At 46.2% G+C, this 27827-nt stretch overlaps 1 protein-coding gene across 6 annotated transcripts in view; it reads right to left on the bottom strand.

The window, feature by feature from the left end:
• The window catches only part of RAP1GAP2 (RAP1 GTPase activating protein 2), a 245405-nt gene that overhangs the window by 36107 nt on the left and 181471 nt on the right, over positions 1–27827 (bottom strand). For all 6 annotated transcript variants that reach the window (XM_027625987.2, XM_027625990.2, XM_027625988.2 and 3 more), the window contains 6 exons: positions 17288–17366; positions 16487–16540; positions 13957–14040; positions 8458–8558; positions 6336–6465; positions 3989–4144 (listed from right to left, as the gene is read on the bottom strand). In XM_027625987.2, the coding sequence (XP_027481788.1) occupies positions 3989–4144; positions 6336–6465; positions 8458–8558; positions 13957–14040; positions 16487–16540; positions 17288–17366 (604 nt within the window). The remainder of the gene's footprint in view (positions 1–3988; positions 4145–6335; positions 6466–8457; positions 8559–13956; positions 14041–16486; positions 16541–17287; positions 17367–27827) is intronic.

Raw genomic sequence — 27827 nt, forward strand, 5'->3', positions numbered from 1 at the left:
AGAGCCTGCCAGACTGGGCAAGCAGGCAGCTCGGAGCCAGGCCAAGGGAAGGCCCTGCCAGGGTCTGGAAGGAAACAGTGGGAGAGAGCTGGTCAGTACGGCTTTCTCTCCCCAAGCTCAAGGCTGTCTGCACGCCTGGAATTAGGAAACAGTGTGTGTTCAGCTGACAGGATTTCTGGCTGGCTCCAGCTGCCCCACACAGTCCCCCACCACCACCCACTGCGCACGGGAATCTGGGAAGGGGTGGTGGGAAGGCACCTGGGAGGAGGCCAGGGGTCAAGCCACTGCCCTCTTGCCACCCCAGTGCCCCCCGCTCCGGCTTACACTAGAGCGGTCTGTGCTGACTGGGTAAGGAGCTTCAGACATGCTTTTCCACCGGCCGGGTCGCCCAGCTGGCCAAGCCCACCACAGCAGCCGTGTCAGAAAAGCAGGAGACAGGATCCTTCCTGGTGACAGTCCTGCATCTTCTATCCCTACCATGTTCCCTCTCCTGACCCCTTTCCAACACAGCGCCTGGGTCTTTGCTGGTCCCTCCTCTTGAGGACAGGTGGGTTGCTGGGCCAAAAGCAGAAGTTGCCAGAACACAACCCCGTCTTCCGTTTTCTAAAGTTAGTGCGCGCCTCCCAGCAGGGGGCAGGGCAGGGCTGAGGAGAGAGGCTGGAAAGCAGAAGGAGGCTTGGGGCGCCAGTACAAGCATCCACCAGGGAGGTGGGGAGCCTCCAGGGGCTCCAAACCTGAGATGCCATAGCCAAGTGCAGCGGGGCAGCCTTCGAAAACTGTGTCGGGGTGCTCAAGCACCAGATCAGCAGTGACGGGAAGGGATGCATCCAGACAGGACCCCTCCCCAGTGGTGGGCTTCGCATAGGATTCCTGAGACCTTTGCAGGACCTCAGGAACCAGGGCCAGGGTGACCTCAGACGGGAAGAAGAGGGAGTCTGAGTGATGGCTCAGCTGGAGTTCCCTTCCAATCTGGCAGGGCAGGGACAAAATTCATGTCTGAGAAATAATGCGATGTAACCTTTTCTGTACACCTGAGTTTGGGAGCCAAGTTTCCCCCATGCTCCGACGGCTCAGGGATGCAGAATGCAGGCAGGCCTGGACAGCGACTCCAGCTCTACCACTTCCGGGCTCTGTGGCCCAGGCCTTAAGGAACTTAAGCTCTCAGCCTCAATTTCCTTCCTATAAAATAGGGCTAACGAGAGATCCTGCCTGACCAGGGGCTTGGGAAGATTCAAGAAGACTGTGCTTCTAAGGGCCCAGCACAGTGCCTGGTACAGAGCAAGTACCTGGGGAGGGGTAACCTGCTACCTGGTGCTTTTGTTTTTTTTTTTTTACTTTCCCTGCTGACCCAAACCTAATAAAGGACACCCGGAATACTACAGAGTTCCCCTAAACCACTTTCTAATCTCTCTCTCTCTCTCTCTCTCTCTCACACACACACACACACACACACTCTCTCTCTCTCTCACACACACACACACACACACACATGCCCCTCGTCCTCAGAACCCCCACCCCGGCCCCACATCCCTTCCTGCAGTATATCCGGGCTGTAAAGAACAGAGAGGATCTAGTCCAACTTCCTCATTTCACACAAATGGAAGCTGAAGTCCAGAGAGGGAAGGAACTGGCCCAAGGTTACAGAGCAGTCAGAGGCAGGGCCAGGACCAGAAGCCCCAGCTCCTGAGCCTCTCGGTCTTGGAGGCCTTTCCTGCACATTCCTACCCCTGTCCTTCCCTTCCTTTCCTCCTCTTTCCTGTTTATCCTCCCTAGTGCACAGCTCCCTGGGGCTATCCCAGCCTCCTCTGCCATAGCCCCCAAGTCTGCAGAGGTCAGAGAAGGTCCCATTTCACCCTGGACCCTCTGAGGAATCTGACCAGGTCCTCCCCAGTCTTCTCATCACCTGGGGTGCTGCTGGGAGCATGAATGGACACAGCTTTGGGGAGTGCCTTGGAAGGCTGGGCCCCCTCCCTGCACTCTGCACCCCCGGCCCCCCACTCACAGGTCTTGCCTTTCGGGCCCAGATGTTTGCCCGGCCGGTGCCACACGGTCCCACAGCCTGGGACAGTCCGGCTCTTCCTGTGGGTCCTGCTTCTCTGCCATCATCACCCTCTCTGAGGACAGAGCTTTTCCCTGGACCATGGGCTGTGGCTGGGAAGACTTGGTAAAGACTTCCAGCATCAAAGCTGAAGGTGAGGTGGTGCTTTGTTTGGATCGCTGTATTTTCCCACTCTACTAAGCTCTTGGGAAAGTGGAGAAGCCGGTTAGCTGAGTTCCATTTCCTATCGGGAGCTAAAAACAAATACTAAGAGTCCACGAGAGGCCCCACTCTGCCAGCAGAGGCCCAGCAGACAAGCCACACATTGGCAAATGACTGCCCGGCATGGGCAGGGAGCCCTCCTGCCACACAGCTTCACCTCGAGGACCCTCCGCGGTGGCCCTCTGTCTCTACTGGCTGGGAAAAGAGCCAGCTGGCTGACTGAGCGGCCCAGGGGCTGAACTGCACCTCCGTAGTCCTCTCTCCCTCCTGGGAGGCCGGTTCTGTATATCACCTCCACATGCCCCACCCCTAGCCAGGCATACAGGAGCCACCAACTGAATACACTTGCTTCCATCAGCAAATCAAGCAGCCGTCTGAAGTGAATGCCCATGTTGGTCTAGGAAGGCGATCCTTCGAGGAAATGCCCAAACCGCAGCTTTTCTGACATTTCAGCTGAAATTGCTCAGTGACAAAGGAGCAAGAACATGAACATGGGGATATGAAAGAATCAGCTTTCCTCGTAGGAAAGAATGTGGGGTTTTATTTGTAGTCTCATATTTAGTTTTAAAGTTGGTGTGAATTGTGCACTTAAAATATGTGGGTTTCTACTGATGTAACAATTACATGACATCATTTTCTTTTCCAAAGTCTTCAAGCAAAGTTGATACTTCGTGAAGATGGCCCTGAAGCACTAGGACTTCATGAGCCCTTGGAAGAGCACTGGCCAGGTTATGACATAGTTATTACATTTTCAGGTCTCCCAATTTCCCCCTTAGCAACCACGCGCTCATTTCCTGTTAGAACGGTGGTTCCTAACACTGTGCGGAACAGGGGGCCCTCTGAGAATTTGAACTTTGGTCTCTCTCCCTCTAAAACGCAAAGCAGCACATAAACTCAACATTTTGTGCATAAGCAACATTTTGCACATATCCACAAGGGGTTCAAAGACTAACATCCACATTAAAGACCCTGCCTCAGTCTATCTCCCTTGGGTCGCACACCCCCAACAACACTGAGATAGAGAGAAACTGTTGCCCAAGAGGTCAGAACTGTTTCTCATGGAGAAGAGAAGGGCAAGGCTGGTTGTACAGCCACCAGGAATGGGCAGGGTGAGGATGCTGGGGCTTACCTGCTTTAGGGAGGACACTAAGCCATTTTGGAAGACCACTCACTGACCTGGAGGCTTCGACTCAGCTGCTTGCAACCCGACCTCCCTGGGAGTCTTCAAATTAAGATCGATCATTTCTTCCAGAACAGCTAAACCAGAAGGACCCACCCCATGTCCAGGGCCCCTGCTCTCCACCATTCTCACCATAAACATTTCTCCTACTTTCTTTCCCTTTGTTTGTTACCACCCTGCTTCCTCTTCCTTTCCTGACGGTCCCCCCACCTCCAACCTTCTCTTTTTTTCGTCTCCTCTGGCTTTGCCTTAGTCCAGCCAATAGCATCACCAGATTCCAAACAGGGGCACCAGGGGCTTCTCAACCCTTGAGTGAGATGCTATTGGACCCGGAGGCAGCCAGACAGATGAGATGACCTCAGAAGGTGCCTTCCACCAAGAGTCCAGCTCCCAAATCCCAGAAACCTGGGATTTCTAGAAAATTGATCACACCAATGCTGGAGCATTGCTGAGGAGCCATGGAGAACTAGTGGTCCTTGACATTACTAAATCCAGGAGGTGTGAAGTGCCTGCGCCCCCCAATTCCTCCAACGAGCCGTTCTCTTCACCTTGTAGGATGGGGTCTCCGTGCCCTGGTTCTCGGCCTGCACAACAATGTAGGCGTGTAAGAAGTTGGAGGCAATCATATCTGGGACAAATGGTGTGTTTTCTTCTTGGAAGATGATGGCCACAATGTCATTCCCAATGTGTCTCTTTCTCTGGAGCTAAACAAAGAAGGGTCCGTTGTTGTAAGCCAGCTAGGAACATCGTGAAAACAGACTAGATCTATACAGGAAATTCTTCATTATTCTATCTTTATACAGAAACCCTGAAACTGAGACCTATCTCTCCAGGGGAACTTTTTTTTCTTTTTATCTTTTCAATCTTCAGAAGCCACCCAAAAGAAAAAATGGGGAAGACGCCTAAGATATTAGGTAGAGGCTAGCAAGCACGTTACTGAGCTCTACAGCACGCAGAGCCCTGACACAGGACTCAGGGAGAATAGTTAAAAGGTGAGGAATGGGTTTTGCCCTGGTAAAGCCTGTAATAGATCCGGAAGAGACACAAACACAGGTGAAGCCACCTGAGAACAGTAACAAAGGCACCAGCCAGCACGTGCTACATCAGCGGCCACACACAAAGCGTCTGGCACTCTGGGGGCAGAAAGGAGGGCAAAATCAGAGGCCTGGTGCTAACCTGAGAAGGCTTCCTGGAAGAGGAGATAGAGGTGGGGGAGGGGGCAGTGCTTGGTGGAAATGTGGATGAGCAGGGATGAGCGGGCAGATCATTCTATACCAGAGGGAAGGAGAGCCACGCTTAGAGAAAGAGGGGACCTGGCTTGGCGGAGGTCACGGGAGAGAAATCCAAGCCTGATTCAGTGTCCCAAACGGGGCCGGGTCCTTCCACAGGTGCTCTCAATCACCGAGCACCTACTGTGCGTCAGGAACCATGCTGAGGTGCTCACATGCATGACTTCAACTACTGGGGCCACGGAAGCCTGGTGAGGTGCTTACCTATGCGTTTGTTCTCTTATTAAGCACCTAAGGCATGGAGGCCCTCCGTTTCACACTTACTTTCTTATTTACAGAGCACTGCTATAGACTGAGCCCCATGCTGGGCACTTTTACACAAATTGTCACTTATCCCATCCACCTCCTCCCATTTCTTGGGAGCAGAAAATTAATATTTATTCAGTCCTTGCAGAGAGCCAAGCTCTGTGTCTGTCCCACTGAATATGGGGGAGACTGAAAGAGAGCCCCAGGCTGGGGCAGGGGGCGAGGAGGCCATGAAGGAACAGAGAAACAAAGGCGAAACGTGGAGAGAAAACCTACTTTGGATTCAAAAGGAATCCTGCTCCCATTTGTTTCTGGAACATTCAGTGGTTATTTTAGAGCCAAATCACAGTCTCATTTGCCAATTTCCTTTTTCCCTAAGAAGCCAGGCACTATGTTTACAGTATTATATCTGTGCTCCCTCCTCAGTTCCCTGTTCAGAGAGGAATGGGTCAGTCTGGGGAAGAGCCTACCTTCCTTTCTGAGTTTCCTAGAGACTGAAAAGGCACAAAGAGTGGGAGGGGGCAGATGGCGCAACAGCCAGGCCTCAGCTGCTGATCTCAGGGCTCACCGAGGAAAGAGCCGGGCCACCCTGGGGACACACCACTCTCAGAAGCAGCAAATGAGAGGGAGGGCAGGGAAACGCTGGATGCAGAGGTCTCATCCAGGTTCCCTGGTTGAGGTGAAGGCCGAACTCCTGCCCACGAACAGGTGCAGCAAGAGATGAGGCCATGAGACTAGAAAGGTTGAGAGGCAGGGGGGTGTTAAAGCAATAACCACCATGGCGAGGGGCGGGGGGGCTGCCACCCATCACCGGGGCAGGAAGGAGGGCAATGGTCAGGAAGGAAGCCTGCCACAAGTCAGATACCGTACTGAGCCCTACCTTCAGAACCTTCTGTGATGCCCACAACAAGCCCCTCACTTAGGTGGTGGTATCTGTTTTACAGCTGAGGAACATGAGGCCACAAGGTTCACCAGCTTGCCCGGAGCCACGTAGCCCCGCGTGGCAGAGCTGGTGTCAAGCTGCTACTTGCAAACGCCGACACATCCTCCTCACCACCACCCTCCATGAGCAGGGCACTTGGACTCTGCTCCCAGCTCTGCCCCTACTCAACTAGGACACAGTCTTCTAACCACGCTGAGCTGCAGGTTCCCCACCGGGCAGAGCAGGACAACTGGGAGCCCTGTCCTGACTCCCACACAGGGGCTGACGTGCTGCCTGGGTGGGTTAGCGCAATGGAACAGACTGGCCTCCGGATTATGAAAGTGGGGAGGGGGTCCCAGCCCCTCAAGTACCCAAGACCAGAAGCAGGCTTTCACCTCACATGCCCCATGCTCCCAACGCCCTCCCAAACCAGGTTACCTGCTGGGCGTCTCCCTCGGTAAATGGCAGCTTTGTGGAGACGTGAAACATGATCTCCCTGTCCCGGAATATCGTGTACACGGATTCCACCCCTGTCTGTCCGTGGGTCACATCCAGGCCTCCGCGGAAACTGTCAGTAAAACAGGGCAAGAGCAGGGAGGGAGAGAGTGTGAGGAGAAGTAGGCTACGTGGTGCCTTCCCTGAGGATATGGGGGCAGGAGAAGGAATGAGAAGACACGTGAGAGTGGGGGCACAGAGAGAATGATGTGCACAGCGCAGGTAGGTCTGTGCTCCTGAGCACACGAGCCCCGGAGTTCTACCCATAAGCCTGTTATTTAAAAGACAAAGGCAGAACATCCATACGGTCAGTGGGAAGGGAGGTCACCCATCCGCAGTCCCAGACAAACGCCATTCCAGGGGCCAGTGGCCCCCACGGCTGGGCATAAGCCTTTCCTCTCTGCAAGGCCATGTCCAAATCCTCAGCCCGGAGCCAGGGCAAGCAGCCATCCTGTGGGGAGCATCCAGAGTCAGCCTGAAGAGTCTGGATTTCCACCCAGCCAGTCCCCCGTGTGGAGACCCAGCCACAGCAGCACCCAACCTAGCGGCGTCCAAGGAGCCCCTCTCCGGGTATCTCCTCAAAGGCAGGAAAGGAAAGTACTAAGACACTGGGTGGGCTTCCGGGAGCCGCCCCTTCTTCCTTTATAGACATGTGGCTCCCGGCCCTGGGTCACATTCTTTAGCAAGGGGAGGAGGATGCAGGTTCCTTTAAGAAAATGAAATAAAGCAGACCCTGGACGTCAGTCCCCACAAGCGCTGTAACACAAACCAGAAAACATGCCCCGCCCGGCATGGCAGGAAGCTCACCAGCCCAGGAGCCAGGCGCTCTGGGTTCTGCCGCTGCTTCTGCCACTAAGTCAGCGCGTGACCTCGGGCACACCACTTAACCTGTCTTAATCTGCCTCAGTTTCCTTCCTCTATACGATAAAGGGCTAGAAGTCCCTGATCTCTGGGGTTCTTCCTGGTTTGAAGAGCCTTTATTTCATCTATTCTAAGGCACACCTTTTTTCGTAGTTTAACATCTCCGAAATCAGGATGCATCTTACGATGAAGGCATCTCGGAGTCAATGGAAGGTGGCACAAGAGGAGCAAGAACTCGAGGACTCCCTGTGCTGATTCCACGTGGGGCACCAGCTTAGCCGTTTTACATGCCCGACAACCTGGCGGTGTCAGCGCTATCTTTACCCCCCTTTTACAGATGAGGAAACTGAGGCTTTCAGGGAGTAAGTCTCTTGTTCAAAGACACAGAGCCAATAAGTGGTGGAAGTGGGACTTTTAGCCATGTGTGACTGACTCCAGGTGGCCGTGATGACCTTGGAGGGGGAGGCAGACAGAAGAGGGGTGGGGTAGGGGGAGAAGAAGAGAAGAGAAGGGAGTAGAGGAAGGAAGTAATTACTGAACACCCACTACACACCAGACCCAGAGCTGGGCACTTTTGCACCTGATAGGAGATCCTGTTAATTTGGCTGCTGAAGCAGGGGTTCCTTGGGGCTCAGCTGTGTGCCAGCCACAAAGCACGGAACAGGCTGGCCAGGCCGGAAGACCATGCTTAAATGCTGCCTTTGTCAAGGGAAATCAGGGCCCGGAGTCTTCCAAGCAATAGCTCCAAAATTCTTTCTTTCCACTTAGAGAACCAGAGACTACTGCATAGGTTCGTTCCAGGGAGATTACTGTATTTCCACCACCTCTTAATTATCCATTCTTTTTGTGTGTTATCTGAAATGGGCCACGTCCCCCAAAACTGCACAGGGCCCTCTTTCCTGAAGTCCTGGCAGGTGAGTGACAGAGAAGGTGGATTCATTTCACTCTTGGTCTGAGCAGTTTCATCATGCATCAGAAGGCCAATGTCGGTGCCGTTCAGATAATGTGCCATTCTGGATTATCCCCCACACCACCCGTTTCCTTAGGAATGCAGGTGAATGTTGATCACTTGCTGAAAAATGATCCCATGTTTCTTGTGTGTGTTTTTGCCTCTCACATACCCCCTGAGACTCAGGGGTTGCCCCTCTCCCTTACTCTAGGCTTTTATCAATAGAGCCAGAGCCATCCGTTGGCTGAAACTCACCCTTTGAAATCCTGCAGTGTGATTGTGTCCCCCAAAAGATCCAAGAACTCCTTGAAAGCTGGGCTCTCCTCATTGTTCCCAAATAGCTCCTCCTCCAGGGTCTGAAAGAGAAACAAAATCAGGGGTAAGAGTCAGAAAAGCATTCTTGATGCCAAGGGAAGGAGTGTGGTTGTCCAGCTACCTGGTCCTTTTCTTCCTTTCTTTCTACGCCCCAACATATTTGCCAGCCAGTGGCTCTGCTTGACTGGAGGAAGGACAAATAGAAGCTCACTCAGCAGAGCCGGAACTTCGGGGCTGGTTAATGAGGACTTGCTATCTCCAGAAAGGCTACTGGTCCATACACAATGCAAAGCTGAAGCAAAGAGTTCTTAGAATTGATACCAAAAACCATTCCATAAATGAAAAATTAATAGTTGGCCTTCTGACAAAGGACTAGTATCTAGAATATATAAAGAACTCTCAAAACTCAGTAGTAACCAAAATCATAATGAGATACCACTTCACACCCCCTGGGTGGCTATAATCAAAAAGAAAGACAAGAACTGATGGTGAGGGGGCACCTGTGTGGCTCAGTCAGTTGAGTGGCAGACTCCAGATTTAAGCTCAGGTCGTCTGCTTGAGGATTTTTCTCCCTCTCCCTCTGCCCCTCCCCCCACTTGCGTGCTCTCTCTCTCTCTCTCTCTCTCTCTGTCTCAAAAAAAAAAAATACATCTTTAAAAAAAAAAGAACTGATGGTGAGGATACAGAAAAGTCAGAAGCCTTATACACTGCTGGTGGGAATATAAAACGGTGCCATCTCTTTGGAAAAGAGTCTGGCAGTTCTTCAAAGGGCTAAGCATAGAGTTACCATATGGCCCAGCAATTCTACTCCTAAGAATATATCCAAGAAAAATGAAAATATAAATCCACACAAAAACTTGCACATGAATGTTAAAAGCAGCATTATTCATAACAGCCCAAAAGTGGAAACAACCAGAATGTCCATCAACTGACAAATGGATAAATGAAATGTGGTATGTCCATACAATATATAATTCTGCCATCAAAGGAATGCACGACTGACTCATGCTACAACATGGATGAACCTTGAAAACATGTTAAGCAAAAGCACATAAAAGGCCACATATTATGATTCCATTTACATGAAGTGTCCAGAACAGCCAAATCCGTAGAGACAGAAAGTCGATTTTTGATGATGGGAGCTGGAGAGAATGGTGATGGAGTGACCGCTAATGGGTATGGGGTTTCTTTGGGGGTTGATAAAAATTTTCTGGAGTTAGAGAGTGGTGATGGTTTTACAACTCTGTGAATATACTACAAACCACTGAATCATACCCTTCATTGAGATCTAATTCTCAAACCGTTGTGAATCATATTAAATGTGAGTTACACCTCAATAAAGCTGTTATAAAGTTTTTGAACAGTAAAAAAAAAAAAAAAATCCAATTAGAAAATGGTCAAAAGAGGGGTGCCTAGCTGGCTGAGTCGGTGGAGCATGCGACTCTTGATGTTGGGGTTGTGAGTTCAAGCCCCACATTGGATGTAGAGATTACTTAAAAATACAATCTTAAAAAAAAAGAAAAGAAAAAGAAATGGTTAAAAGACATGAACAGCCATTTCACCCAAAGAGATATATATATATCTGTATACAGATGGCAAATAAGCACATGAAAAGATGTTCAACACCATTAGCCGCCATTAGAAAAATATAAACTAAAACCATAATGACATATCACTACACATCTATCAGAATGGCTAAAATTAGAACAGTAACAACACCAAATGCTGGTGAGGATGTAGAGGAAATGGATTACGCATACATTCCTGGTAGGAATGCAAAATGGAACAACCACTCCAGAAAACAGTTCACCAGCTTCTTACAAAACTGAACATGTAATTACCATAAACCCAGCATATGCTCCTCAGCATTTACCCCAGAGAAATGAAAACTTATGTTCACCCAAAAACCTATATACAAATGTTCATAGCAGCTTTATTCATAATAGCCTCAAACTGGAAACCACCCAGATATCCCTCAAAGGGTGACTCGTTAAACAGACCACAGTATATTTATACCATGGAATGCTATGCAGCCATGAAAAAGAAATGAAGCCTACTGATACACTTAAGAACTTGGATGAATCTCCCTGAATGGGAAAAAGAGCCAATACCCAAAGGTTATATATAGTGTATGATTCCACTTATGTAACATTTTTGAAATGACAAAGCTTTAGAAAGTGGAGAATACATTAGTGGTTGCCAGGGCTCAGGGACTAGAGGTGGGAAGGGATGATGGAGGCAAGAGGGAGGTTAGCATGCTTATGAAAGGGCCACACAAGGGATCCTTGTGTTGCTGGACTTCTTCTGTATCTTGACTGTGAAGGCTACACATGTAATAAAATTATATACAATGAAATACACACACAAACACCCTATGGTCGCATGCAAAACTAGGAAAGTCTGAACAAGATCTAAGGATTGTATCACTGTCAATATCCTGGCTGTAATTTTGCACTATAGTTTTATAAGACATTACCTTTGGGGAAAACCGGGTAAAGGGTACAAAGATCTCTCTGTATTATTTCCTATAACTGCATGCCAATCTATAAATATCTAGAAATTAAAAGTTTAACAATTTTTTAAAAAGTAGAAAGCAAAGCTGAAAACAGTAGTAAGCTCTGCACTTGTGACAGGCTTCAAACAGTGCACGGCCCTGCCTGATCAGCAGGCTCTGCCCACCGTGGGAGGATCGGCAAACAGCCGATGACTCTGCAAACATCCACAGACGGCAATTAACAGCTGCAGATGACACAGGAAACTCCAGTATGCACAAGTGCTTCAGGAAGAAAGTCTCCAATAGGTGATTCTTTAATATCTCCTTAACACTTGCTTTATTACAAAAAAGAGCAGATCCCAGGTTCTATGCCTTCAAGAGGCAACAGAATCTAGCTAGATTTCAATAACTTTTCTCTTTTTATAGTATTTCTTTTTAGAATTACCTTCATTTCATGCAAGGGATACTGATTTTCTAATTAGAGTAGTGATACAAAATTCCCTTTAAACAATGGACTTAAGGTGAAAAAAACCTTTTAAGGAAAATGTTAGGTAGTTAATAATATAGGTGTGATAAAAAGTGTAACAGAGGCAAACGGTAGGAAATATGATCTTGGATGTCATTTGTGAATGTCTGAAGTTTGGGAAACACAGTCCTCTAGCAGGGGTCAGCAAACTATGGCCCAAGGGCCACATCCAACCTGAGGCTTTATAAATAAAGTTTTATGGGAACACAGCCAGGACAATTCATTTAGTTTTGTCTATGGCTGCTTTTGCACTACAAAGGCAGGTTTGGGTAGTTCCACAGAGACAGTATGGCGCATGAAATCTAAAATATTAACTATGCAGCCATTCACAGAAAGTGTGCTAAGTCCTGAGGTATATATAGCATGGCCACAAAGGCATTACAACCCTGACCCAGCATGCTGCTTACCCCAGGTCATGAGGCCAGTGTGTGGGAGAACAGCTGCTTCCGGGTAACAGACATCTTCTGCTGGGAAAGCAATCCAGCTTGTTTGTTTGTTTGTTTTAAGTTTTATTTATTTATTTGACAGAGAGAGAGAGACAGCCAGAGAGGGAACACAAGCAGAGGGAGAGGGAGAGGGAGAAGCAGGCTTCCCGCGGAGCAGGGAGCCTGATGCGGGGCTCGATCCCAACACCCTGGGACCCTGACCCGAGCCGAAGGCAGACGCCTAATGACTGAGCCACCCGGGCGCCCCAGCAATCCAGCTTACTCACTGGGGTATGCAGTTCTCTCTAGCATTTACACCCAGCCTGGTATTAGCATAATCTTTATTTTTACACTGGCCATGAATTTGACCATGCACTCAGGGAGGGGGTCTTAGTCATCACTGTGCCTGACAAACAGGAGAATTAGATGGGACTTATTTATATCCTAAGAACAGCATAGAGCTTTCATGCAACAAATGTTCATACTAACTGCCCCACGGATATAGGTCTGCAAAACAATAACTTTTTAAAAAGTTTTTTAAAAAAGACTCTTATTTCCCTGTGTACCTCCACTGTGGCTCAGCAACATCAGGTAAATAAACAAAACACAGACTCCTCTCAGAGGTGGATGGTGTTAATTATAATTTTGCTGGAACACTGGATTGTAATCACCTTAGGAGATCTGCTATGGTAAATTTCACAAGCAAAAACTTTAATTAGGGGGTTATATTACCAGAGTTGTACAAAATAAATATGCAATATGTAAAAATAATTAGAGCAGCTACCTGAATAATCTCCCTTCAATTATAAGATTCATCTGTGTTGGCCTCTCAGCTCCTAAACTCTTCACTTAATTAGAATGTTTTTAAGCAAACACATGTCTCTTGTGGTCTAATATCTTCAGACAAGGAAGTCGGCTATCATCTAGCCAAGAAACACACCATCACACACACACACAAAAAAACCCACAGATAATATTGAAAGATACTATTGACCTACCACAAGAGCATCAAAACTTTGATCCATTAATTCACACAGCAAAAAGTTATTGAGTGTATTTCCATAAAATCACCATGCTACGCTCTTGGATGATACCAAGATGAAATTGGTGTGGAACCTTCTAGGTGAGGAAACATGGGTGCGTTCAGCAGACCACTTCTCAGGATGCTAATACATGTCCGTGGTAGGGAAGACGGGAAGTTTGTGGTCAAGTAAGTATGGGAAACACTGAGTGCAACAAAGCTATGTGAGCTCTTTACCTTGGGGGTTCTTAGACCCTTTAAAATATTCCCACACACTGCCCCCACCCCCACAAGTCATTTGTTCACAGAGTACCCACCAGGCTAGCGTCTCATGGAACACACTTTGAGAAACATTATTCTGACTAACCCCAAAGCAGCATATGAGTGTTGCAAGAGACAAAGGAGGGTGAGCAGTACTACTGGTAAATTTTTTAACAACCAGCTTTCCAAAGAGAGAAAACAGAAGCCCTGGTTTGCACATTTCCACAGTGTAAATACTTCCGCCATGGCTGATTTCAAGCAACCAGCATGACATCACGGAACGCAGAGCTGGGAAGAAATGCACGCGATACTCCAGCAATCTAAGGAAGTTCAGGGAGAAAAAGCTAATTCCTCTTTGGGAGAAGAGTAGGCAAGGAGAAAGCAGCTTGTGCTAATCCATTCCCTTGACCCAGTCTGACTTTTCTTGTGACAAGAGCCCAGGGTTCAGTATAAGCTGAGGTAGCCAGGAAGAATTAGAAGTTGCTGTCTGAAAAACAACATTGCTGTTAAAGGATCTGCAGGCCTTCTTGTGAGGAGTAGCCCACCTTGAAGATTCTGTCACCTCCAGCCTAATTCATCTGTGAAATGTGACTGCTGTGTTCGGCATGTGTAAGAGCCTAGCGTAGGGCTCCCGTGCGTGGGGGAGGCCAAGAGGGAGCCCCCAGAGAGAAACCACAGGGTAGAGTGACCAGTATGGATCTGTGGTGCTTACCTGCCTGGCTTTTTGATAAATGACCCCAAATTTGAATGTGTTGTTGACATCGTGCTCATCATAGGACACAATCATTTGGGAGGCCTGGAAAAACGTAGAAAGAAAAAAATCAGATTGTTGATTAACTTAGAGACAAGTGAAGGAGCAAACAGAAGGGAAAGCACCCATTCTGGCGGAGAATATGCCCCCCTGGTGTGAGACATCCACGCATGTGCAGCGAGGCAAAGGGAAAGCCAGAGGTCTCAGCTAGTTCCCAGACCTGGGCTCCCCCACGGTGGCCACACCTCTGGATCACCATTCCATTCCCATCCAGATGTGCCAGCCAAGGCCTGGGCACACAGGGACTTACTCAGTGTTTTACCTGTGGCATAAAAAGTAAAGGACCCTGAAACTGGTCAGCAAGGATGACGCTGGCTCTAATTACACCTCTGATCAGCAGGGCGATTTTGAGCAAGGCACAGCTCATGCCCAGACTCCAATCCCCCTTAATCCATAAAGTGAAGGTCTCTAAGGAGGAACATACAATATGCAAGGGCGGGGGGGCTGGGCGGGGAGAGAAGAACCCTGACCACTGGTTCTGTTTAGTTTCCTATTGTGCCTCAGTGTTGGTGTCCAGGGCTTAGAAACACTAAAGTCTGTATCTTGAATCCACTGCTTTTACCTGGATAGCTTTGAGTGAGCCACTTTACTTCTCTGGGTCTCCGTTTTCTCATCCATTAAATGGAGATGTGTGGTTGTGAAGATTCAGTAAGACTAAGCACATAAAGTGCTGAGAACAGAGCAGGTATCACCATCATCATCCTCATCATCTACAGAACCCTCCAGAAAGATCAGAGCTGAACCAGCTTGTTAGGAAGAGGAGACTTGGGTGTTATTGGGATAGTCTCTGCAGTAAAAAGGAAGGATCTGACCATGTGTTACACAACAGGAAGAACAAACTGGTCGGAATATGCAACCCAAGTGAGGCTCTCTGCTACCCAAGGAAATTGGCACTTCTCAGCTCCCCAGGAATAGCACTGCTGCCCAGCTCCAGAGGGAGACCCCGCGCCCACATGCAATGGTCAAAGGTGCAGAGAAGCTGTCCTGCCAGGGAAGAGGCATCCGGCCACGGAGACCCTCCACAGAAGGTCCTAAACTCTGTGAATTCTAAGTACACACACCTCAGCCGGATTAACACCCCAGCTGGACTAAGCAGTCCTTCAAACATAGAAAACATGAAAATACAGCTGCTCTTCCATTATTACCAGAGCCGGAGGCTTTCCAAGTCACAGAGAGCACTGTGCAAATGAGCGTCACCGGCTTCTCTCGGTGGACAGGATTTGATGACAAAATTTGCCAAACTTGTAGTTAAGTAAGACCTTTATGACAGGGTTTTAATGTTTGGTTAAAGCTCACTAATTCAGCTTTAATTATAAAGGGAAGGGTGGTCTGAATGAAAGAAAATGCTCCGTGGTGGGCAGCTTATTACTGGGGAGAGCCTACAGATGCTCAGAGGGTGTCTGAGACAGGGAGCTCTGGCACATTCCCTGTGCAGGTGAGGACCCTGCCATTAGCTCGGCCATGGCACAGGGAAGAACGGTGTCGAGCACAATCATGAATGTTCAAGCTACTTGTTCCAGGGGGTTCTGGATGTCTCGGCCAGGACAGGGCCTCTCTTCCCCAGCAGACGTCGCACCTCGCCGTCCCTCGCTACCAGCAGTGGGGCGCAGTGGGGTGCAGTGGGGTGCAGTGGGGCACAGGGAGCAGACTGGGCCAGCCCCTGGAGCCTCTGAGGCCACCGTGTCGGCGCACAGTGTGGGCTCAGAAGCACAGCTGGCTTCCGCTTCCGGCTCCCCGGGCCCTGCAGGCTCATGAAGACGCAGTCTGCGCCCTCGCTCTCCTCCTGTGGCCAATTTAGAGCAATTCACTGTCGTGAGTGATTGAAGTCCTGTCATGCCACAATTGTTCTTGAGTGGGCTTGCTGGCTTGCTTTGTTATTACTGCTCCTCTGCCCACCCGCACTCCCACAGCTGGAGTCAAGTTCAGGCCAATCCTGAGGAAACTGACAAGAGAACCAGCCTGTTTATTAACTAGGGCTGTGCAGGGGCTTGTACGGGCTCAGTGCTGCAGTAACACTGGCAGGCGGGAGCCACGATCTGGCCTTTGATTTCTTAGTGGGGTTCTGCCCCCCCTTACACCTCCATGATGGCAGACCAGATCTGCGCTAACCCTCCAGCTATAAGTAGACTCACTCCCCACCCCAGACGGGCCTCAGGGAAGTACGACCAGAGTAGGGGGAGAGGTCACAACACTGCAGCCCCTCTGGCACCTCCACAACAGATGGGGAACTGTTCAGGTGGGTCTCTCCCCAGGTATGGCCAAGGACAGGTTCCCAGGGGACCCATTTGCACAGGGGTGAGCCAGGAAAGGGGGAGACACGGAGGTATCAAAACCCCACCAAGATGCACAGAACATTCCACAGAGCCACAGGCATGCAAATCCGTGCCAAGCGACAGAGCCCTGGGTAAGGGGAGGAGGTGAAGGTCCTCACCTTGGGGTACAGGACAGGGTTGAATTTCAGCCCCGCGGCGTCATCACAGAAAGCCTAAGCAAGAAGAAAGAGACACACAGTTCAGAGGTCATTTCCACTGAAAACATCTGGGCTGCTCTGCCCACCAGGAGAAAGAGCATGGGAGGGCTGGCCCTGTGGGGTCAGAAGGCCTGGGGCTGAACCCCGGCTTTGCCGCTCACTAACGAGTGGCCAGGAAAGCCAACTCACCTTCCCGGGGCTTCCTGATAAAGTGAGGCCACAGAAGGCATTCGGCACAATTCTGCTTGGCATGTGGGTCCAACCCAACTGACCATCCTTCTCACCTCACTCTGCTGACTCAGTTCTCAAGTTCCCAGTATCCCAGAGCAGAGACACGGGTCCCTCCACCAGCTGACGGACAGCTCCTTACTCAAGGGGGGGTCCTCTGTCTGGACCAACAGCCCGGCCATCCTCCAGCCCATCTCTCCTCTGCGGTGAAGTATCCCTGGCCACCCCTTTCCTTCCTCCTCTCAGGTCCTACAGCACTCTCCATAGGCAGCCCTTTCCTTCCATCTCTCTGGTCCCCTAAACCAGCTGTGAGCCTGGGGGCAGAGGCCATGAGGAAGAGATGGGGAGGTTGCAGGGAAAACAAGGGCATCTGCCAATAGCCCTCCTCCACCCCACCTACACCGTCAAGGGCCAAAGAGTACGGTGTCCTTCCCCTCTCCAAGGGCAGAGCCCTCTCGGGACAAGCCTGTACCCTCCCCCTCCCAGCCCTGGGCTAAAAGAGGAAGCCAGCTTCTCACAAAGGCTGCTTGTTACCTTTGCAATCTGAGGGACGCTGGGCAACTTGCTCAGTCCGGCCAAGGGAATCCTCTCGTGCACTGTCTTCACTTTGGACCTGCACACGTGAATGAGGGTGAGAAAAGGAGCCCGTTAGGGAAGGGGCTGAGGTCACGCCAGACCACAAGGCACACTCGCTGGGTCTCCCCGGGTCAGATCTGCCGCCTTTCACCCAACCCGTGAGTGGAGCGCCACACTCAAATGGTGGGAAAACGGAATCTTGTCCTTATCCTGGAGGATACAGAAGCCTGATAGAGCCTCTGCAACTGAGATATGGGACATGCGGAAAGTCACCTTCAAGTTCACCATGAATTTTCGGGTTGCTGTGGGGATTTTTTTGTGTTCTCCCAAAGAACCGGGCACAGCTTCTGGATAGATGTGTGTTCTCACATGCAATTAAGCCCTTATGAAAAGAAAATCTAATACTTGAAAATCTGGATTTAGTCAAAATATAAATGGGATGAAAGTTGCTTTATAAAGGGATTCACCGTAAGACTCTAAATTTAGCCTGTTCCCCTGATTCATTTAGCACATTATGAAAGTGTTGAATTTTACTGAATACTCTTCTGCATCTGCTGAGATAGTCATATGGTTTTTAATCTGTTAACTTGGTAGATTACATTTCTGTTGAGCCATCTTTTCATTCCATCGGTAAAACTCGCTTGCTTGTGATGTATTATTTTTTCATATCCTGCTGACTTTAATTTGTTAATATTTTATTGAGAGTTTCACATCAATAGCGACACTGGCTTTTTTTTTCTTGTACTTCCCTTGTCAGGTTTTGATATCAAGGTGTTATCCCAGCCTCATAAAATTGCTGGGTAGCTTCTGAACCTTTGAATTAGTCTGTATACACCACAGGGATTTACTGTTCCTTAAAGGTTTGCTAAAACTCATCTGTGAAATCTCTGGGCTTGTTTTTTTATGGGGGGAGGATACCTTTGGCTACCAATTCAGTTTATTTAACAGTGAATATTTAGGTTTTCTACTCCTTATTGAGTCAGTTATTTATGTTTTTCTATATAATTATGCAATAGTACACTGACATAGAATGGGTTTTGGTATTCTCTTAGGAGTTAATCCGCACTTATAAACACACCCCTCGCTTCACTGTCATAACATGATCTATTTGTATCTTTTCTCAGTTATGCATAATCAGTCCTTGATGAGGGTGTTCCTATTTTATTAATCTTTCCAAAGAGACAACTTTTGGTTTTGTAGTCTCCATTCTTTGTTATTGTTGCTTTCTACTTCACTAGCCTTGTTCTCTTTTTTATTTCCTTCTTTTCTATTTCCTTTGGGGTTTTTTCTATTGTTCTTTTTCTAATTTCTTGACCTGCATGCTTACACAGTTAATCTTTCTTCTTTTTTACAAATGCATTTAAAACTGTACGTCTTTCTCTCTAAGTACCACTTGAACTGCATCCCACACATTGATAGGTAGTATTTTCACTGTCATTCAGTTCTAAATATTTTGTCAGTTCTTCTGTGATTTCCTCTTTAGTCCATGAGTTATTTAAGGGTCGCCTTTTTTTTAACTTTCTAAATGTATGATCTCTTCCTTCAGTAATTGTTGATTTCTCACTTAATTCTCCCAAGTTCAGAGAACATAATCTGTATGCTAATTATTTTAGATCTGTTAACTTACTACACAGACTTTTTTCATGTACCATGTGGGCTTAAAAACAATGTATTTTTGTTTTGTTTTGTGAGTTCAGGAATGTATGTTACAAGATCAGATTTGTTAACTGTATTGTTCAAATCTTCTACGTATTTATAATCGTCTGCTTGTTCAATCGGTGTCTGAAAGATGTTGCTAAAATCTCCCACTATAACTGAGGATTTGTCTATTATATTCCTATCTGTTTTGGCCTGTCTGAATTCAAGACTGTATTACTAAGTACAACTTCATGACTGTTAGATCTTCTGGGGGGACTGTTCTCTTTATTGTCCCATGGGCTGAGCCCTCTGTGTGTCTAGGAAAGGGCATTTTTCTCTGCCCAGGTAATGAACAGATTCAGAAACAAAAATATTAAGAGTAAGGTGGTTAGAAGGCAAAATAACTCCTTTGTTACTGATAAAGGCCACCCAGTTTAGTGTAAAGATGAAATGGGTCTTCTAACTAAACCCCAGGATTGTCCTCCAGGTAACAGGTGCTGCTGGGCAAGAGGCAAGCCTCCTCTGGAGGGATCAGCTCCAGTGGGACCTCCAGCACGGGGAAGCAGAGGGCACACCCTGAGGGCTGCCAGCTCCCACAGGGAAAACGGAAAGACCACACACACACACACAAGGGGATATTATTCAGCCATAAAAAGAATGAAATTTTGCCATTTACAACGACATGGATGGAGCTAGAGAATATAATGCTAAGTGAAATAAGTCAAAGAAAGACAAATACCATATGATTTCACTCATATGTGGAATTCAAGAAACAAAACAATTGAGCAAACGGAAAAAGAGAGAGAGAGACAAACCAAGAAACAGCCACTTAACTCTAGAGAACAAACTGATGGTGACCGGAGGGGAGGTGGGTGGGGGGAATGGGGGAAATAGGTGATGGAGACTAAGGAGGGCACTTGTTGTGATGAGCACAGGATGATGTACACCTGAAACTAATATAACACTGTATGTTAATAATACTGGAATTAAAACAAACTTAATTTTTAAAAACAATGGTAAAGAGGAAAATAAAAGAACAAAGCTGTATTTTTAGTTCAATTTCAGTCTGCTAGTCTGCTATACTCATATGGTAACTTAATCTATTTATATTTATTGTGATTACTAATGTATTCGGAATTATTTCTATTATTTTGTGTTTTCTATTACTCTGCATTTTCTTTCCTTTTTAAAACTCCTCCTTTCCTGCCCTCAGTTTAATTAAAAAAAAAAAATCTCTTTATCCCTCTGCTAGTTTGAGCTATGGATTGTATGTCTATAACTTCCAATCACATATTAATACATTTTTCCAACAAACTCTAAACTCACTTGCTGTGTCTCTTCTGAGGAGGGAAGAGGAAACAGTAACTTAGGAAACTCTTCCCTCCCCATTGTCCTTCCTACTTCTGTTGGGTTCAAGCCTCTTTTTATTTATTTTTAATTTTTTAATTTAAATGCAATTAATTAACATAAAATGTATTATTGGTTTCAGAGGTACAGGCCTGTGACATCAGTCTTATATAACACCCAGTGCTCATTACAATACATACCCTCCCCAATGTCCATCACCCAGTGACCCAATCCCCCCACCCCTCTCCCCTTTGGCAACCTTCAGCTTGTTTCCTATGATTAAGAGTCTCTTATGGTTTGTCTCCCTCTCTGGTTTCATCTGTTTCATCTTTCCCTCCCTTCCCCTATGATCCTCTGTTTTGTTTCTTAAATTCCACATATGAGTGAGATCATATGATAATTGTCTTTCTCTGATTGACTTATTTCGCTTAGCATAATACTCTCTAGTTCCATCCATGTCGCTGCAGATCAAGCCTCTTTTTATTTTTTTATTTTTTTTTTTAAGATTTTATTCATTCATTTGACACAGAGAGACACAGCGAGAGAGGGAACACAAGCAGGGGGAGCGGGAGAGGGAGAAGCAGGACTCCCACAAGGCAGGGAGCCCGATGTGGGGCTCGATCCCAGGACCCAGGGATCATGACCTGAGCCGAAGGCAGACCCTTAATGACTGAGCCACCCAGGCGCCCCAAGCCTCTTTTTAAAACACACAAAAATTACTTCCTTTTTCCCCCATCAGTAATTAAATTTATCAACATAGTTTACCTATTTCTTGCCACTTTATTTTAAGATTTATTTATTTTGGGAGAGAGAGAGAGAGCACTCACACACATGAGCAGAAGGAGCAGAGGGAGAGAGGATCCCAAGCAGACTCCTCAATGAGCGCAGAGCCCAATGTGGGACTCGATCCCATGACCCTGACCTGAGCCAAAACCAATAGTCAGACACTCAGCCAACTGCGCCACCCAGGCACCCTTGACACTTTTTAATTGCATCTTTTCTTTTGGTTTCTTTTTTTAAAGATTTTATTTAATTGACAGAGAGAGAGAGAGAGACAGCGAGAGAGAGAACACAAGCAGGGGGACGGGGAGGGGGAGAGGGAGAAGCAGGCTTCCGGCCAAAGCAGGGAGCCCGATGCAGGGCTTGATCCCAGGACCCTGGAATCATGACCTGAGCCGAAGGCAGTCGCTTAACCAACTAAGTCACCCAGGTGCCCCTGGTTTCTCTTTTCTTCTGGCTGAAGTACATCCTTTAGTAATTCAGGGAGAGTCTGTGAGTGGTACACTCCATTTTTTTGTCTGAAAACAGTTTTATTTTGTCTTTGCCGATAGCTTCTCTGGGTATAGAATTTTAGGTTAAAGGATTCTTTCTTTCCTTCGTTCCTTTCTTTCTTTCCTCCAACATTTTAAAGATACTGTCCTGTTGTCCTGTGGCTGATAAGAAGTCTAATCTCAGCCCGGTTGTCATTACTTCATAGATGAGTGACTTTATCCTTAGGAAGCTTTAAAATATTCTTTCCCTTTGATGTTCTAATGCTTCACTTTGATGTGTCCCTTAGTATTGCTTTGTTTTATAATCATGTTCAGCACCCCAGTGCGTGTTTTCTTCCGTTCTGAAATATTCTCAGCCATTATTTCTTTGGATATCTCTTCTCCACTGGCTTCTCTCCTCTTTCTTCTGAGACTCTAAGACAAATGCTGGGACCTATCAGTCTATTACCCACAAATCTTCCTTCTTTTTCATGTATTTCATCACTCCATCCCCCGTGCTGTGCTCTGGATGAATTCTTTGAGACTATCTTCCAAGGCACAGATTCACGCTTTGATTCTGAACAGACAATATTAGACTAGATTTTATCCCATGTATTGAGGTTTTTAACTTCAACTGTTTTATTTCCAATAATTCCAATTGTTTTCATTTTGTACCCAGGTGTATCCATTCTTGATTCATTTCCATTCATTCACTGTATCATAATTTATTATCACTTTTATAGCTGCTATTCATTATCTTCTTCAGATATTAAATATATTTAAGTCATTTTGAAAGTGTACCATTATTTGCATCTCATCAGCAATAAAACCAGCTCTCATTTGTTGATGTTTTCAGCTGTTTTTTTTTTTTTAAGATTTTTTATTTATTCATTTGAGAGAGAGAGCGTGTGAGAGCATGAGCAGGGGGAGGGAGAAGCAGGCTCCCTGCTGAGCAGGGAGTCTGATGTGGGGCTTTATCCCAGGACCCCAGGGTCATGACCTGAACTAAAGGCAGACACTTAACCAACTGAGCCACCCAGGTGCCCCTCAGCTGTCTTTCTTAATGTCAGTTTTCCCTGGGTGTTTTGGAACTTACCATCCATTTTTCTCTATCCTCAGTGCAAGGCACCCTGGTCCAGTTCCCATCAGAACTGGTTGCATAAACCTTATGCAACCTGGTGGCCTGTCTAATCACATAATAGCTGACCCATCACAGCAGCCTGTCACTCATCTTCCTGCTTCTGGCCTTGCCTTCCATCCATTACATTCTCCTTACTCTAGCCAGTGATCATTCTACAGTATAAATCATATCATGATATTCCCCTTTCAGGAGCTCTCCTATGGCTCATAGAAGAAAATCTAAGTTTCTAAACACAGTTCATACGTGATTTAGCTTTTCCTTACCTCTCCAGCATGACCTCTCAACCTTACTTACACTCACACTGTGTTAGTGTTAATCCAGAAGCCTACACTCCACATTCAAGCTCTTATAAACTTCTTTCAGTTCTCTCATACCATCTGTCTTTGGATCACCATCACTAGACTAAAATAATCCATGTCCGGGCACCTGGGTGGCTCAGTCGTTAGGCGTCTGCCTTTGGCTCAGGTCATGATCCCAGAGTCCTGGGATCTAGCCCTACATTGGGCTCCCTGCTCAGCAGGAAGCCTGCTTCTCCCTCTCCCACTCCCCCTGCTTGTGTCTCCTCTCTTGCTGTCTCTCTCTCTCTGTCAAATAAATAAATTAAATCTTTAAAAAAATTAAAATAAAATAAAATAAAATAAAATAATCCATGTCCATAAGAAGGAAATAAGTGAGAGAACAGGAATAAGAATGCCTAATATGTATTGAATGTTTTCTGTAGCCAAGTAACAAGAGATGAGCTTATTCCTTACATTTGCCCCATCCCTGGACAAAGTCTGATACATATTAAGCCCTGACTGAACAAAGCTTTATCTTTTATGAATAGATAATAGCCCTTTTAGTCACAATGATTGCTTTTGCTTCAAATTCTACTTTTTCATATTAATACTGCCAACTGTGCTTTTTGTATTTGATTGCTATAACTTTTTCTCAACACTTTTTTTTTAAATATACTGAGTTACTTTCTTTAATAAAATACATAGATACTGATTGATCAGTAGGGGGTGGAAGGATGACTCAAACTGAGAATCTTTGCTATTTAATAGTATAATTTCACTCATTTATATTTATTATACATCACATGTACTCAGACTTACATTTTATTTATTTATGTTTATTTTCTTTTTCTATACCTAATGTTTTATCTTCATTTTGTTTTTTTTTAAAGATTTTATTTATTTATTCATGAGACACAGAGGGAGAGAGAGAAAGAGAGAGAGAGAGAGAAGCAGAGGGAGAAGCAGGCTCCCAAGGAACAGGGAGCCTGATGCGGGACTCGATCCCAGGACCCTGGGATCATGACCCGAGCCGAAGGCAGATGCTTAAACATCTGAGCCACCCAGGCGCCCTATGTTCCTTTATTTTGGAATGTTTCCATTCTACCAGTGATTTTATATCCATGGAATACATTTTCATCAAAAGATGTCCAGCTTTTTAGTTTCCTTTCATTGATTTTGTCTGATACTGGGTGAGTCATTTTGATCTGCAGAGTAAATCTTCAATCAGCTTAAGAACATCAATTATCCACATGTTTAATTCCTGCTCACTATCCTCCATATTCATTATAATTTTGCTTATAATTTTAGAGTTGTGTTTTCCTCTGAATTATGTGAAAGCCTATTAAGCTTGCTCTCAATATTACCAACTGGGTTTTCCACCAAGTAGACTCTGCTCCTTACTGCTTCTAAAATCATTTAAAATTCGGGGGGCGGAGCAAGATGGCAGAGGAGTAGGAGACCTGGATTTCGTCTGGTCTCAGGAATTCAGCTGAATAGGGATCAAACCATTCTGAACACCTACAACTCAACAGGAGATCGAAGAAAAGAATACCAACAATTCTCTGAACAGAAAAGCGACCACTTACTGGAAGGTAGGACGTGCGGATAAGTGAATCCGAGGTGATATTCGGGAGGATAGAAGGCGGGGGAGGGGGCCTCGGTGGCCGCTTCTGGCGAGTGATAGAGCCACGGAGCAAAAAATTGGAACTTTTAGAAGCCGGCTCTGCTGAGGGACATCGCTCCAGTGGCTAAGCTGGGGGTGGAACACCCGCGGGACAGTATGGTCTGAGGACCCTGGGGGGGTCACAGAAAGACCAAGGGTGCCTGAGTGCGGCAGAGCTCCCAGGGATCAGAGCGGGGAAGCCGGCTGCAGAGATGGAGCCGAGGCGTGGGCTCTCAGCTCGGGGTTGCCATAAACTGTGATCTGTGACCCAGTCAAGCCACTGCTCCTCCAGCAGGGACCCAACAAGTGGCAGATCCGGGGAGACTCCCCTTCCTCGCCTGGGAGGAGCGGTGCACCGCAGAGATCTGCTGGGTTTGGAGACTCCACACGGGGTCAGGTGCCAGAGATAGAAACGCTCGGTCACAGGCTGGGTGAGCACCGAGTGCGGCTGGACACCGGGGAGACAGGAGTGACTGCTTTTCTCTGGGGGCACACTGAGGAGCGGGGCCCCGAGTTCTCAGCTCCTCCAGGCGGAGACTGGGAGGCCATCATTTGTACTCTGGTCCTCCAAAGCTGTACCGAGAACTTGCAGGGAACAAAAGCTCCTGAGAGCAAACCCGAGCAGATTGCTTAGCCCGGACCAACAAGGGCGGGGCAATTCCGCCTCCGGCAAAGACATTTGGGAACCACGGCAACAGGCCCCTCCCCCAGAAGATCAGCCCGAACAGCCAGCAAACCAAGACCAACTTTACCGATCAAGGAGAATGGGAGAACTCCAGCGCTAGGGGAATACTGCACATAGAATTCATTGCTTTTTTATCATGATTCATTAGTTTTTCAAAGTTAATTTTTTTAACTTTTTTTTCTTTTTTTGAATTTTTCTTTTTCCCTTTTTCAACCAACATCTTATCAATCCCTTTTTTAAAAAAACTTTTTATTTTTCATTTTTAGAAAATTTATCCCTTCACAGTAGTTACCCTCATTTTTGGCATATATATATATATATAAGTTATTCTCTCTTTAAACTTTTAAGATCCAGTTTCTTCTAACAGATCAAAATATACCCTAAATCACTAGTATATGGCTTTGTTCTAGTCTCCTGCCTGATCACATTCTCTCCTTTTTTCTTTTTTTTTAACTCTTCTTCTTTCTTTTCTCAAACAACTTCTCATCTTATCAATTCCTTTTATAAAATCTTTTATAATTTTCATCTTTACAGTCATCTTCAATCCCTTCATTGTATCAACCATTATTTTGTACATATATGTCTTTCTTCCATTAAAATTTTAGGAGACACTTTCTTCTAACAGACCAAAATACGCCCAAACTCTAGTGTGTGGCACTGATCTATGCGCTAGCCTAATCATATTTGATCATATTCTGTTTTTTTTGTTTTGTTCTGTTTTTGTTTGTTTTTATCTTACTCTTCTTTTTTCTCTTTCTTTGTTCTTTCTTTCCCTTTCTTTTCCCCTGCTTTCAGGTCTTTTCTGATTTGTATACAGTATATTTGCTGGGGACGTTGTTAACCTGTTAGCATTTTGTTCTCTCATTCATCTATTCTCCTCTGGACAAAATGACAAGACGAAAAAAAATCACCTCAGCAAAAAGAACAACAGGTAGTACCGTCTGCCAGGGACCTACTCAATACTGACATTAGTACGATGTCGGACCTAGAGTTCAAAATCATGACTTTAAAGATACCAGCTGGGCTTGAAAAAAGCGTGGAAGTTATTAGAGACACCCTTTCTGGAGAAATAAAAGTACTAAAATCTAACTAAGTCAAAATCAAAAAGGCTATTAATGAGGTGCAATAAAAAATGGGGGCATTATTGCTAGGATAAATGAAGAGGAAGAGAGAATTAGCGATATAAAAGACCAAATGATGGAAAATAAAGAGGCTGAGAAAAAGAGAAACAACTACAGGATCATGAGGGCAGAATTCGAGAGATATGCAATACGATAAGACGAAACATTAGAATAATTGGGATCCCAGAAGAAGAAGAAAGAGAGAGAGGGGCAGAAGGTATATTGGAGCAAATTATAGCAAAGAACTTCCCTAATGTGAGGAAGGAAACAGGTATCAAAATCCAGGAGGCACAGAGAACCCCTCTCAAAATCAATAAAAATAGGTCAACACCCCGACATCTAATAGTAGTCTCAATAGACATAGACATGGATACTCAAATAGAGTCTCAAAGACAAAGAGAAAATCCTGAAAGCAGCTCAGGAGAAGAGATATGTAACCTATAATGGTAAACACATTAGACTGGCAACAGACCTATCCACAGAGACCTGGCAGGCCAGAAAGGACTTGCATGAGATCTTCAGAGCAATAAACGAGAAAACTATGCAGCCAAGAATACAATATCCAGCTAGGCTGTCACTGAAAATTGAAGGAGAGATAAAAAGCTTCCAGGACAAACAAAAACTAAAGGAATTTGCAAACACGAAACCAGTCCTACAAGAAATATTGAAAGGGGTCTCTAAGCAAAGAGAGAGCCTAAAAGCAGCATAGATCAGAAAGGAATACAGACAATATACAGTAACAGTCACCTTACAGGCAATACAACGGCACTAAATTCATACCTTTCAATAGTTACCCTGAATGTAAATGGGCTAAATGCCCCAATCAAAAGACACAGGCTAACAACCAACACCAAAGAAATACAAACAATTATAAGAACATATTATGAGCAACTCTATGCCAGCAAATTAGATAACCTGGAAGAAATGGGTGCATTCCTAGAGATGTATCAACTACCAAAATTGAACCAGGAAGAAACAGAAAACCTGAACAGACCTATAACCACTAAGGAAATTGAAGAAGTCCTCAAAAATCTCCCAACAAACAAAAGCCCAGGGCCAGATGGCTTCCCAGGGGAATTCTATCAGACATTTAAAGAAGAATGAATACCTATTCTCCTGAAACTGTTCCAAAAAATAGAAATGGAAGGAAAACTTCCAAACTCATTTTAGGAGGCCACCATTACCTTGATCCCAAAACCAGACAAAGACCCCATCCAAAAGGAGAATTACAGACCAATACCCTTGATGAACATGGATGCAAAAATTCTCACCAAAATACTAGCCAATAGGATCCAACAGTACATTAAAAGGATTATTCACCATGACCAAGTGGGATTTATCCCTGGGCTGCAAGGCTGGTTCAACATCCGCAAAT

Source organism: Zalophus californianus, chromosome 16 (genome assembly GCF_009762305.2).
Source record: "Zalophus californianus isolate mZalCal1 chromosome 16, mZalCal1.pri.v2, whole genome shotgun sequence".
In the NCBI taxonomy this organism is placed as follows: Eukaryota; Metazoa; Chordata; class Mammalia; order Carnivora; family Otariidae; genus Zalophus; species Zalophus californianus.